At 39.5% G+C, this 13798-nt stretch overlaps 1 protein-coding gene across 1 annotated transcript; it reads right to left on the minus strand.

The window, feature by feature from the left end:
* Window positions 1-639: 639 nt before the first annotated feature.
* LOC143628733 (actin-related protein 2-like) lies at window positions 640-6818 on the minus strand. Its single transcript, XM_077098235.1, has 14 exons — window positions 6668-6818; window positions 5509-5619; window positions 5095-5301; window positions 4933-5011; window positions 4791-4840; window positions 4125-4228; window positions 3964-4032; window positions 3815-3878; window positions 3665-3733; window positions 2666-2749; window positions 2465-2523; window positions 2222-2288; window positions 1984-2067; window positions 640-735 (listed from the first exon to the last, which is right to left on the minus strand). The coding sequence occupies exons 1-14, from the start codon at window positions 6707-6709 to the stop codon at window positions 661-663; spliced, it is 1164 nt and encodes a 387-aa protein (XP_076954350.1). The 5' UTR covers window positions 6710-6818; the 3' UTR covers window positions 640-660.
* Between the last annotated feature and the right edge of the window lie 6980 nt (window positions 6819-13798).

The following is a 13798-nucleotide window of genomic DNA, read 5'->3' on the forward strand; positions in this document are numbered from 1 at the left end:
CAACCAAGGGTGTTAAGTGTTAACAAGCCGAGCTACTTGAGATTTACTCGTTAAATGAGTCGAGCTTGAATGAACTCAAACCCGAGCAAACTCAAAAGGCAATATATGAAATATCAAATGTAAACCTTCAAACCGAACACTACCTAACATTCTTTCTAATTAGACAGCCAAAGATTTTCAAATGTACCCTTGGATGTTAGTATAAGTAACCCATGTTTACTTGGTTTTTGGTAAATCATTTTAAAACTGTAACGCTGATGTTACTTTGACCCAAGCGTAGGGAGCGAGTTGATGTTACTTTCACCCAAGCGTAGGGAGCGAGTTGATGTTACTTTCACCCAAGCGTAGGGAGCGATTTATGTTTGTGCGATCGCAATGATAGAACAGAAGTGAAGAACGGCCAATGGTATACACTTCCACTTTTTAACATTGATATCGGCTTAGCTCTCGTGTCTTAATACAGTCCAATCAAAACTTGTAGCATTTTATCAGAATCTTTATAGTTTATAAACAGCTACTGTCGTTACTTTGAATACAAAATAATCAACATAATCACCAAAGAGAAAAAAGCTCATTTCGGCTTGTTCCAACAAGCATAAGCGAGTCCTCTTCGTGCACCTGATACCAGAAGAAATCTTTGCTACAAATTTTGTAGTCTTCCTAACCACATTTGCTAAGGCATTTAACTCCCTCCTCCAAATAATCTTGTCTGCTAATCCAAAATTCAGGTGCATCCTGCAACAAAGAATTCAACATTTTCGTTTTGCACTTCAGTCAATATTTAATAAGCTAAACACATTAAACCCGCAACAAAATAATAAGCAAAATGGGATGTAAATATCTAATCAAGTCTTTAAAATGCTCGGACGATATACTGTGCCTTATCATGTAACCCCCTTGATGGCCACTTGCTCAGCGCAAGCTGCGTTTTATCTGATCCTATTGGTTTGTAGGGGTATTGGGTCCCATGACTATGAGTTTACCCGAAGCAGATTCTCATGGTTACAAAAAAATGATTCCAAAATAAGATTTCTTTATAAATAAAACGATTTTTATGCATTAAAATGCATTTATGGTGCTTTTAAGATTATTTTTTTTATGCTTTACCTAATAGGGAAGGGATCAAATAAAAACCAATAAGATACTTGAAAAATCATGAAAACCACTTTTAAACACTATTTTTTTTAATTTTATTTTTCATTTTTATATGTTATTAATCTTAGCCATAACCAAAAAATAAAATATAAAAATATATATGCAGCTCGTAATCTACATATTTTACCTTATATGAGAGAAATATATGTAACTTCTAGAGATACATATATGCACTTCCGCGAGCTACATATAATTTATTTCCTTTTGGTTTTGGCAAAGGTTAATAAAATATGAAAAAATAAAAATAAGCATTTAAAAAGGGTTTTCGCGAGTTTTCAAGTTATTGGTAGTTTTCGTTGGAACCCTCCCATGATCTGATAAAAAAAATAACAGTGCTAAAGTCAGAATCTTCATAATTGGCGGTCCTTTGAGAACAGTTTAACACAGTAACTTTTTTTTTATATCCTTTATAAGCCTAACATAACCATATCCTCAAATTCCTGAGCATGTTCTAGCCTCTTTAAATTAGAGGTGGCAAGGGCAGGTTGGGTAACAGGTTCGGGTTGAACCAAGTCATTTTGAATAAAAGTTTAAACGGGTGGTCAGTTTGGGTTGGGTTAACAACTTAACCTGCAAACGCCTTTCTGTTCTTTTTTATAATAATTAATGCGTGAAAAATGATTACCATAATAATAATAATTTAAATCTTTTAGGCGATTCTATGCATTAAGATAAAACTTTGATGGATTTTAAACTGGTTTAATCCTTTCAGCCCATTCCATGTATAGCTTTTTATTATTGTGATTAGACTCATTCGGATAATACACAAACCCAAACTGACCAATAATTTCTAAGTAAACAGAATTGGGGTCATGAAAAGAGAAGGACCTTCATGATTCCTGCTAGGACTGCACCCCCAAGGTATACCATATGCTTCCTCCGTGGTGGATCTTCAATCCGTAACCGCAATTTCTACATTGAAATAAACATAAAAAAATAAATGAGTAAATGTGAATCTGACTATTAAATTACAAAAATAGTGCAGAATAAATGAAAAATAAAAAACAGGTATTATTTTGAACTGTTTGACTGCCAGATAAGATTTATGCATCACTTAAGGAATTACCTTCAGTCCAACTTTGTTTCCCTTCAAAACAACGTCAAGATAACGATCCAATATTTCTTTCTCTAGCCTGTTGAAATATACAACCGCCATAAGACCTTTAATGAAAAAACTACTAACAAATTACAAATGAAACACAAATACTTCCTTATTTCAACTAAAAAATTGACCAAAATAATACAAAAAAACTGGTAAAAGCATATCAAAGAAAAGGTTGCATAAATGAATAAGATGCGGATGTACTACCGACTAGGTAGTCCTGGATACATTGTGCTCCCTCCACTTAAAACTATATGCTGATAGAGCTGCAAAAACAAGAAAGAAAAAATAATCACAGGCAAAAACCAAAAATCTTTTATTGTGAAAACAGACTTGCAAATTTAAACTATATCATAAGCTTGTAAAGAATAATCATAGGTGATTTGATTATGTTTAATAAATGGTTACCATCATGCGGTTGTCAATATCCATTTCCTGAATACAATTGAATGCCATGTCAGCAATTCCATCACCTTCAACATCTATGAGCTCCTGTAAGAAGCAGCTTATATTAATTTTCAACGTCATTCTCATTACCAGTAATCATAAACATAACTAAAAATGTACTGCACACATCATTGTAATGTAAGATATCACAGTATGGGTATGTGAATGTAGGGGTGTCAATCGTGTCGGGTTGGCGGGTTATCGGGTTAATAGGTTTCGGGTTGGCGTGTCAAGATTCTTCAACCCTAACCCAACCCATATATTTATTTGTGTCGGGTTGTGTTTCGGGTCAACCCATTTTACGTTCATTTACGAATATGATTAATATCTAGTGGCTTAATATTAACCTAGACAATCAATTACTCTTATGCATATAAAGCATTTTAACAATTTTGTGATAGATCTAATTGTTTTTGTCAATTTATCTCTCATTTCCAATTAACAAACTTAGGTTCACGTATTTTGCTTAAGATAAGAATAAACGAGTGGAGATAATAAGAGAATAGATGGTTAAGACTAATAAAATATAAATAATGGAAGTGAAGAGTGGACAAAAATATTTAAAAAGTAATTAATTTAATTTATAAAAATTAATAGATATATGAAAAATTATAAATTATAAGTATTTAACTTTAAAATTTAACACTTATTATCTCTAAAATCAAAATATTAACTTCTATAAAATTTTTAAACGGGTTAACAGGTCAACCCATTTTTTGACGGGTCGGGTTCGGGTTGACCCATTTTTTAGATGGGTCGGGTTCGGGTTGACCTATTTAAGAAAAAGGGTCGTGTCAGCCGCGACCCAAAACCTATATTTTTTCGTGTCGGGTTCGTGTCGGGTTTCGGGTCGTGTCAGGAATTGACAGCCCTATGTGAATGTATCCAGTATATGAAGAGAAAAACCGAAAAGAAAATGAAACTAATTCGATATTGAAGTCAAAATATACCAAGACTCACCGGTGTAAAAAGAGCTTCAGGGGCTTGAAATCTTTCAGTACCAACTTTGATAACCCTTCCATCTGGCAGCTGATGTATTTTAAAAATTATCAAACACTTGTTTCCATAAGAAATACTATCTTTCAAATACACAATCTAGAGATAACTAACCGTATAATTCTTAACGAGGATGGTGGTATCAAGCCCTAGTTGATATTCCCTTTTGTAATCATAACTGAAACAGACAAATAAAAGTCAACAGTCAACACTATCCATTGCAAGTTCATAATAACCATAAAAAATGTGAATCATGTATGTACCTAATGTAGCAGAGCTTTTCTTTGATATCTCTTACAGTCTCAAAATCAGCAGTCTTATTCATAGCATAACTTCATATGTAATATTTCAGTTTCAAAGTAAGAATCAAAAAAATATCATGGATATAACACTTTTTGGAAGGAAAAAAAAAATAGAAACTCACCCTCTTCTAAGCAGTAAATCAACAAGATATGATGTTATGTGACGTCCAGCAACATTCATTCTTTTAGTAAGATGAGGGAATGAGTAGCCATCTACAACGGGAACCTAAAACAAGCTTTTATTTAGGCAAAATATCCACATGATGAACCGAACGAACACAAACAGGGCATGTTCGTGTTCGAAAATGCGATCGAACACAAACAATTAAATGAGCCGGGTTTTCATGTTCGTGTTTGTTTGTTAAGAAAATGAACATGTTTGTGTTTATTTATGTTTGTTTGTTAAAATATAAGCAAACAGTACACAGACATAAACAGACAAAAACAAACAAAGATGACTGAACATATATGAACAAAACATATTCAATGAATATGTAAGCGAACGCAAACGGGTGAACTTAAACAAGCATAAGCATACAAATATAAATGAATGTAAAAGAACAAACATAATGAATTTAAATGAACAAGACATGTGTTCATGTTCGTCTGTTTAACTAAATGCACAAAAAATGTTGTTCGTGTTTGTATGCTTATTATAAAAAGAACATAAACGAACTTCCTGCCGAACGGTTCACGAATGTTCGGTACATTTACAGGACTATGTAACATAACATATCTCGTTATGTTGGAAACACTAGGTAATAATGATTATTCATTGAAGTACTTACCACGTGACTTACACCATCACCAGCATCAATGACTAATCCAGTAAGTAAGCCTGTTTTATCATCACATTAACATTAGGTGAATAAAATATATTTCACTCACTAACTGTAAATTGAAGCCTTATAACCTTTACCCTATAACCACCTTGAGCATACAATGTTAAAACAGCTTGTATCTGAATGAATACACCAGCAAAATTGTACTTCTCAAACATAGTCTCGACCTAAAATCAAAATCAATCGTAAACTAAGTTTGCATACTGCATTAAAATAAAACTATTTTTAGAATTATACTGTTTGAACAAACCATCTTTTCCCTGTTTCTTGAAGGATTAAGAGGCGGATCTGTGAGCAAAATGTTACATTCTGAAGGATCCACCTTGAGTTCATTATAAAACGCATGATCCCATACATGGCCCATATCATCCCATTTTTGCACAATGCCATTGTTGACAGGATATGATATATCTAATTGATGCCTCAAGTTCAAACAGGTTTCACCAACAACAACATCCTGTAAATAAAGATCAATTAATATGCTATATACCAATAAAACAAAGTGCCACGCTGATCAATTTGGTCAAAGCACTTATTTAGAAAATACTGAAACGGTTTTCTTGAAGGTCTTAACACCACAACAAACAAATCCAGTGAAAGTTTGATAACTGATCAGCTGCTCTGAATTTATCTGAAAAACAAAGAAGTTATATTCATAATTCACCTTCAACTCTTGTTCCATGAGAGTTTCTTCGTATCGCAACATCGGCCTACCTACCACACAAGGGAACACCGAAGTCGGAAAATTCTCACCAGCAAAACCACACTTGACATACTGCATTGAAAATTAGCAACACAAAAGATGAAATATTTGTATTAAAAGTATGGCCAGAACTATCCGCACACCACTAGTAGATAATATGAGTCGTAAAATACTTTCGCCATCTCATACGGGCCGTATAACTCTATAAGGCTCGTATGATATGACAGACTATACACACGCCAATGACAAATAATCCACACGCCACTGACACATAATACAAGTCGTATAACATTTTCACCATATCATACGGGCTGTATAACACTGTAAGGCTCGTATGATATGACAAACTATACGCCCACCACTAACATATTATCCACACACCACTTTCAGATAATAAAAGCCGTATAACGTTTTCTCCATATCATACGGGCCATATAACTATAAGGCTCATACTATACGCACACCACTAACATACTATCCACACACCACTGACAGATACAGTTGAATCATACAACATTCTCCCCATATCATACGAACCACATAACTCTATAAGGCTCGTATGATACGAGTCTATGACTATGGGAAACTGCGCGCGCACAATTCAATTGACATACTATCCACACATCACTAACAGAAAATACAAGTCATATAACATTTTAGTCATATCATATGCGCCGTATAATACAAGGCTCGTATGATATTCTATACACACACCACTGGCATACTATCCACACATCAGTGACACATAATAAGAGTAGTATAACATTTTCTCCATATCATACGAACCGTATAACTATAAGGCTCATATGATATGACAGACTATACGCACACCACCGGCATACTACACCTCTGACGAGCCTTTTCGTGGTGTACCAATAGCATCACTTCACATGACACAAAAGTATTATTGACGTAGGTGCAATTCATGTCAAAATGACTGTTAAATAAATGAATTAAAATCAGATAATACTTTGAAGCTTAAAATGTTACCAAACATACAAATTAAACAGATCAATAATGGATCGAGATTAACTAACATAAACAGGTTGTTAATTAACGAAGAGGTTAGGTTAATTATTATTATTATTATTATTATTATTATTATTATTATTATTATTACCCCGGTGCCATTGTCGCAAACGATGACCTTCTTGCTGTCCATTTTACCGCGGTTGAGATGATGAATCGATCCAACAAACAAGATGAAACAGTTGAATATTAAATAATTAATTAAATAATAATGATTTGTGTGTTTATTGCTAATAATTTTATGTTTACTTTGCGTATAAACTGCGCCTCTGTCACTGTCAGGTAAGAAAAAGAAAAAGAAAACCCGCCCGATTCCCCAACCGGACACTCTCATACCCGATTTTATATCCGTGAGTTATTTATGTAGGGGTATGGTACTAAAACCCGGTTCTACGACCCTAAATCTATTATGTTTGGCCTATTTTATCGCATGGACTAATACAATGTTATAGGGCCGAGGGGGTTTTGTGGAGGTAACCCTAACTGGGCTAGGCCCATTATGGTACCATGATGGTGGCCATGAGACTCTATATAAGGAGGTCTCCACCTCCTTATCATGGATCATGCTCAGTAAGAGCCACCACCACTTTTTGTGTCTGTGAACAAGAGATCTTCAAGATCATCTTAGCAGTCGCCTCCACACCCCCAGAAAAGCCATCGCAGGTCTCACAGCATTGCAGGTCGCAGGCGCAGCCGGGGAAGAAGAAGATCAAGACGTGGTTCGTTCATCTCGAAAATCCGTGGAAACATCGTCATGGATCAGGTAAGATTCATTTCGTGCTTCGACATTGGCGCCATCCGTGGGACGGCAACGAACTGCCCTTCGATCTTCATCTCGGCTGTCAGATCTCTCCCAAGAAAAACGCAGATCTGGAAGTTTACAGAAAAAGGCTTCAAAGCTTGTTCTATTTAAAGCTCAAAAAGATCCATAGATCTAAAAAGAGGCTTCCAGATCTGGGCAAGAAGGAAAATCCGTGATTCGAATGATCAGATCTCCGAATCTGTGAATCTGTGATTCAGGATCTCCGAATCTGTGATGGTTTTAAATCTGCTCCGGGCTTCAGATCTGCCCAGATCTGATTTACAGATCTAGGTCTAGATTACAGACCTGGATTTTAGGTCTAAAGTTGCAGATCTGACTCTTAAATTGCAGATCCAGAAGTTACTAGACTTCCGCCGCCATGTACGCACGCTCGGGGGTTCTCACTCCGCAGCCGTGCATGTGCCGCCGCGGAATCCACCATCTGGGTTTTGCGCAAGAGACCTCCGCCATGCACACGCACTTGCGAGTCACCACTCTATCGCCGTGCATGCGCGCATCAGGCTACGCTTCAAGGTTGGGAATCCTCCTAATATCCCATATGGCTACGCGCCAAGGTTGGGAATCCTCCTAATATCCCATATGGCTACGCGCCAAGGTTGGGAATCCTCCTAATGTCCCATACGGCTACACGCCAAACTTAGGGGTTGGGAATCCTCCTAATATCCCATATGGCTACGCGCCAAGGTTGGGAATCCTCCTAATATCCCATATGGCTACGCGCCAAGGTTGGGAATCCTCCTAATGTCCCATACGGCTACGCGCCAAACTTCAAGGTTGGGAATCCTCCTAATATCCCATATGGCTACGCGCCAAGGTTGGGAATCCTCCTAATATCCCATATGGCTACGCGCCAAGGTTGGGAATCCTCCTAATATCCCATATGGCTACACGCCAAACTTCAAGGTTGGGAATCCTCCTAATATCCCATGTGGCTACGCGCCAAGGTTGGGAATCCTCCTAATATCCCATATGGCTACGCGCCAAACTTCAAGGTTGGGAATCCTCCTAATATCCCATACGGCTACGCGCCAAGGTTGGGAATCCTCCTAATATCCCATACGGCTACGCGCCAAACTTCAAGGTTGGGAATCCTCCTAATATCCCATATGGCTACGCGCCAAGGTTGGGAATCCTCCTAAGATCCCATATGGCTACACGCCAAACTTAGGGGTTGGGAATCCTCATACCATGTGTTCACGCATCACATATGCTCACGCATATTACACATGCCAAACTGCAAGGTTGGGAATCCTCCTAAGATCCCATATGGCTACACGCCAAACTTAGGGGTTGGGAATCCTCATACCATATGTTCACGCATCACATATGCTCACGCATATTACACATGCCAAACTGCAAGGTTGGGAATCCTCCTAAGATCCCATATGGCTACACGCCAAACTTAGGGGTTGGGAATCCTCATACCATGTGTTCATGCATCACATATGCTCACGCATATTACACATGCTTACGCATCACATGCTCGCACATGTCACAGTCTACACGCACGCGCACGCAACATCTGCGCGTGGCGCATAACACAAAAACCCAAAGTCTACGCGCACGTGCATGCAACATCTGCACGTGGCGTGTGACATAAAGTAGCCCGTAAGTCGCCTCACGCGCAGGCTTTATTATTCACAGCTCATAAGACGCCTCGCGTGCAAGCTGTTATTATTCTTGTGGCCCGTAAGTCGCCTCACGCGCAGGCCTTTATTATTCACAGCTCATAAGACGCCTCGCGCGCAAGCTGTTATTATTCTAGTAGCCCGTAAGTCGCCTCACGCGCTGGCTTTATTATTCACAGCTCATAAGACGCCTCGCGCGCAAGCTGTTATTATTCTTGTGGCCCGTAAGTCGCCTCACGCGCAGGCCTTTATTATTCACAGCTCATAAGACGCCTCGCGCGCAAGCTGTTATTATTCTAGTAGCCCGTAAGTCGCCTCACGCGCTGGCTTTATTATTCACAGCTCATAAGACGCCTCGCGCGCAAGCTGTTATTATTCTTGTGGCCCGTAAGTCGCCTCACGCGCAGGCCTTTATTATTCACAGCTCATAAGACGCCTCGCGCGCAAGCTGTTATTATTCTAGTGGCCCGTAAGTCGCCTCACGCGCTGGCTTTATTATTCACAGCTCATAAGACGCCTCGCGCGCAAGCTGTTATTATTCTTGTGGCCCGTAAGTCGCCTCACGCGCAGGACTTTATTATTCACACAACTCATAAGACGCCTCGCGCGCCAGCTGTTATTCTTACAGCCCGTAAGTCGCCTCGCGCGCAGGCATTATTATTCTCAAAGCTTGTAAGCCGCCTCACGCGCCAGCTTCACTATTCTACAAGCTCGTAAGTTGTAAGGCCCCGAACCGGTAACCCTACTTTAGCGTCGGATTTACTCATAAACACAGTTCTTCAAATAAGAGTTTATTAAAACTTTTCGCGGAATATAAAACATCAATCATTTGTTACAAAACATTAAATCTTTTCTTTGATACCATAACACAAAACTTTATATTTAAAACATCTTTACTTCTTTCTTCAGATGCCAGCCGTTCAATCCATGCCGTGTGTCATCCTCATGCTAACTCTATAATCAGCTCACCTGCGTGCATACTAAAAGTCAGCTACGCTGAGTGAGTTCTAGTTAATCATACAATATCATACAATACCTTATTACATACATACGTACTTAACCTCATAACTTTCTTTCATACACACATAAGTACTCATGCCTTCATTCTTACTTACATACTTTCTTTTTTACTTACATACTTTCTTTACATTCATAATCATACGTTTTAAAGAGCCTTTCGCCCTATAACCTCACAGATATTATAAGGGTCTGGTCCCTAGTTTTCGAATATTAGAAGGGTTCGATTCCCTAACATCACAGATATTATAAGGGTCTGGTCCCTATCATCACAGATATTATAAGGGTATGGTCCCTAACATCACAGATATTATAAGGGTCTGGTCCCTAACATCACAGATATTATAAGGGTCTGGTCCCTAACATCACAGATATTATAAGGGTCTGGTCCCTAACATCACAGATATTATAAGGGTCTGGTCCCTAACATCACAGATATTATAAGGGTCTGGTCCCTAACAACACAGATATTATAAGGGTCTGGTCCCTAACATCGCAGATATTATAATATCCGAAGATCGTTCACGTACCATCAAGCAATCATTCATACATATCACATATATCACATATGGCATACACTTATCACTTAGGATAAATGTATTAACAACACATCAAGTATGCACACAACCCCGAAAACATAACAAGGAATGGGGCTAGAAACTCACCTGAATTCTGCTTCTTTTTCTGATAGCTGTAAATCCCTTCTCTATTTGAGCTCGGCTGACTGTACAAGTTACACGTATCAATACTCGTCTGATCTAATCTGGTGGCCTAGTATTAGCTTACTTTAACTTATCGCTTTATAATTTATTTTCCAATCAAACTTGGCTTTAGGCGAAGTTAACCCTTCGGGCGAACTTGGCTTCAGGCGAAGTTAAACCTTACGCGAACTTGGCTTCAGGCGAAGTTAAACCTTAGGCGAACTTGGCTTCAGGCGAAGTTAAACCTTAGGCGAACTTGGCTTCAGGCGAAGTTAAACCTTAGGCGAACTTGGCTTCAGGCGAAGTTATCCTTAGGCGAACTTGGCCGTAGGCGAAGTTATCCTTAGGCGAAGTTACGCTTGAAGGCGAAGTTACGCTTGAAGGCGAAGTTCATCAGGCGAACTTAATCTTGCAGGCGAAGTTGTCGCGCTGCAGATCTGTTTGCCCATAACTCCTTCGTTTCTTAGCCAAATAACTCGATTTTGGTACCCACGGAACCGTATGATCGGCGCCTACAAACCCTAACCATCAAATCGGCCTAAAATCGACGTTTTAGGAGTCCGATTTGGGCAGTTTGGTTTCGGGTCCGGTTTAACCCATCCAATCCTAACCATTTTCAGTAATATTAACTTTGTTGGATTTGTTCTTACCTTACCAACTCAGATCTATCAACAAAACCTCGGGTCTCGGCTCCGAATCTTGATCGGTTAGGATGTGTGTGTTTTGAGGGTGTAAGGAGTGTGTGTTAGGGAGTTTGGTGAGAAATGAGATATTTAGGGATTTTGGGGGTATTTATATCCCTGAAATCCCTTTCTCATTTAACCTATCTCAATTAACCCAAGTCCATAACCCACTTCCATTACCCGACACTAGCCCGACCCATACCAACTCCTATTCTTTTATTTATTTCCTGATAACCCGAGTAAACTTCCCATCTATTAATAAGTAATATAATTAATAAAATTTCGGGATGTTACATAAGTCGCCTCGCGCGCCAGCTTCTTTATTATTTTACAGCTTGTAAGCCGCCTCACGCGCCAGCTTCACTATTCTACAAGCTCGTAAGTCGCCTCGCGCGCCAGCTTCTTTATTATTTTACAGCTTGTAAGCCGCCTCGCGCGCCAGCTTCTTTATTATTTTACAGCTTGTAAGCCGCCTCACGCGCCAGCTTCACTATTCTACAAGCTCGTAAGTCGTCTCGCACGCTAGCTTCTTTATTATTTTACAGCTTGTAAGCCGCCTCACGCGCCAGCTTCACTATTCTACAAGCTCGTAAGTCGCCTCGCGCGCCAGCTTCTTTATTATTTTACAGCTTGTAAGCCGCCTCACGCGCCAGCTTCACTATTCTACAAGCTCGTAAGTCGCCTCGCGCGCCAGCTTCTTTATTATTACAGCTCTTAAGTCGCCTCGCGCGCCAGCTTCTTTATTATTACAGCTTAATTATTGTTCTTATAGCTCATAAGACGCCTCTCGCGCGCAAGCTTTATTACTTTCACAGCTCGTAAGTCGCCTCACGCGCCAGCTCACTTATTATTCTCAAAGCTCATAAGACGCCTCTCGCGCGCAGGATTTTATTATTCTAAGCTCGTAAGACGCCTCTCGCGCGCAGGCATTATTATTATTTTAGCTCGTAAGACGCCTCTCGCGCGCAGGCATTATTATTATTTTAGCTCGTAAGTCGCTTCTCGCGCCAGCTCCATTATTATTTTAGCTCGTAAGTCGCTTCTCGCGCCAGCTCCATTATTATTATAGCTCGTAAGTCGCCTCACGCGCGAGCTTCATTATTATTATAGCTCGTAAGTCGCCTCGCGCGCAGGCTTTTATTACAACATGTCACCATCATGAAGAAAGCCTCTCAAAACTCAGACAATAAAGACAAGGCCAAAGAAAAGAAAAAAAAAAAAAAAAAAAAAAAAACCGCCTCACACCTTATAAAGTCCAGCGCTCCACCTAGACGCTTGCGCGCCCAGGAGCAACACTGGACTTGGGGGGGCTTGTAGGGGTATGGTACTAAAACCCGGTTCTACGACCCTAAATCTATTATGTTTGGCCTATTTTATCGCATGGACTAATACAATGTTATTGGGCCGAGGGGGTTTTGTGGAGGTAACCCTAACTGGGCTAGGCCCATTAGGGTACCATGATGGTGGCCATGAGACTCTATATAAGGAGGTCTCCACCTCCTTATCATGGATCATGCTCAGTAAGAGCCACCACCACTTTTTGTGTCTGTGAACAAGAGATCTTCAAGATCATCTTAGCAGTCGCCTCCACACCCCCAGAAAAGCCATCGCAGGTCTCACAGCATTGCAGGTCGCAGGCGCAGCCGGGGAAGAAGAAGATCAAGACGTGGTTCGTTCATCTCGAAAATCCGTGGAAACATCGTCATGGATCAGGTAAGATTCATTTCGTGCTTCGACAATTTATTAGCTTCTTTTTCTTAACGGCAAATATAGTTTGTTAAGTTTGATTCCTATTTTTGATGGATTATGGGATTATGGCAACGAAAGATTTTAGCTAGACCTTGCGAGGTTGTCGCCCATCCGGGTTTTCGTACTACCGTGTGTTACGTTAGAGAGTTGTGCTCTTGAGGTGGCACGACTGTCAAGTGGCAGTTGGTGGTTTGATTTCCTGGGGGAACGCCCAATACAAACTCTGAAGTCAGCATGAGCTCGGTTAAGACAACATAGTCTGGCTGGAGTTGGGCAACGAGACTCTCCAATATGTAAGAGTGTGTTAGCCTAAAACACAAAAAAAATCGCCGTTCAATAAAAAGAAAAGAAAAGGTTACCAACTTGTTTTACCATATTATACAGACACCTTAACCTGATATCTGAGGAAAAAAATGGGTATTGGTCATCTATTTAATCCTAGGCGTACTTATTTTTCCTTCCCATTTTCATTTTAAATACGACACTCAAAGAGGATAATTATTTTTGCACCGACTAAAAACCATATTCTTAATATTTTGACTCTATAAGGGCATGCGGGGTGTATATCACAGAAATTCACCCCGCATCATATCATTTGTGTATACATCATATTAACACTTC

Source organism: Bidens hawaiensis, unplaced genomic scaffold (genome assembly GCF_021521415.1).
Source record: "Bidens hawaiensis isolate Kalapana, Puna unplaced genomic scaffold, B.hawaiensis_p1.1 tig00005061_1, whole genome shotgun sequence".
In the NCBI taxonomy this organism is placed as follows: Eukaryota; Viridiplantae; Streptophyta; class Magnoliopsida; order Asterales; family Asteraceae; genus Bidens; species Bidens hawaiensis.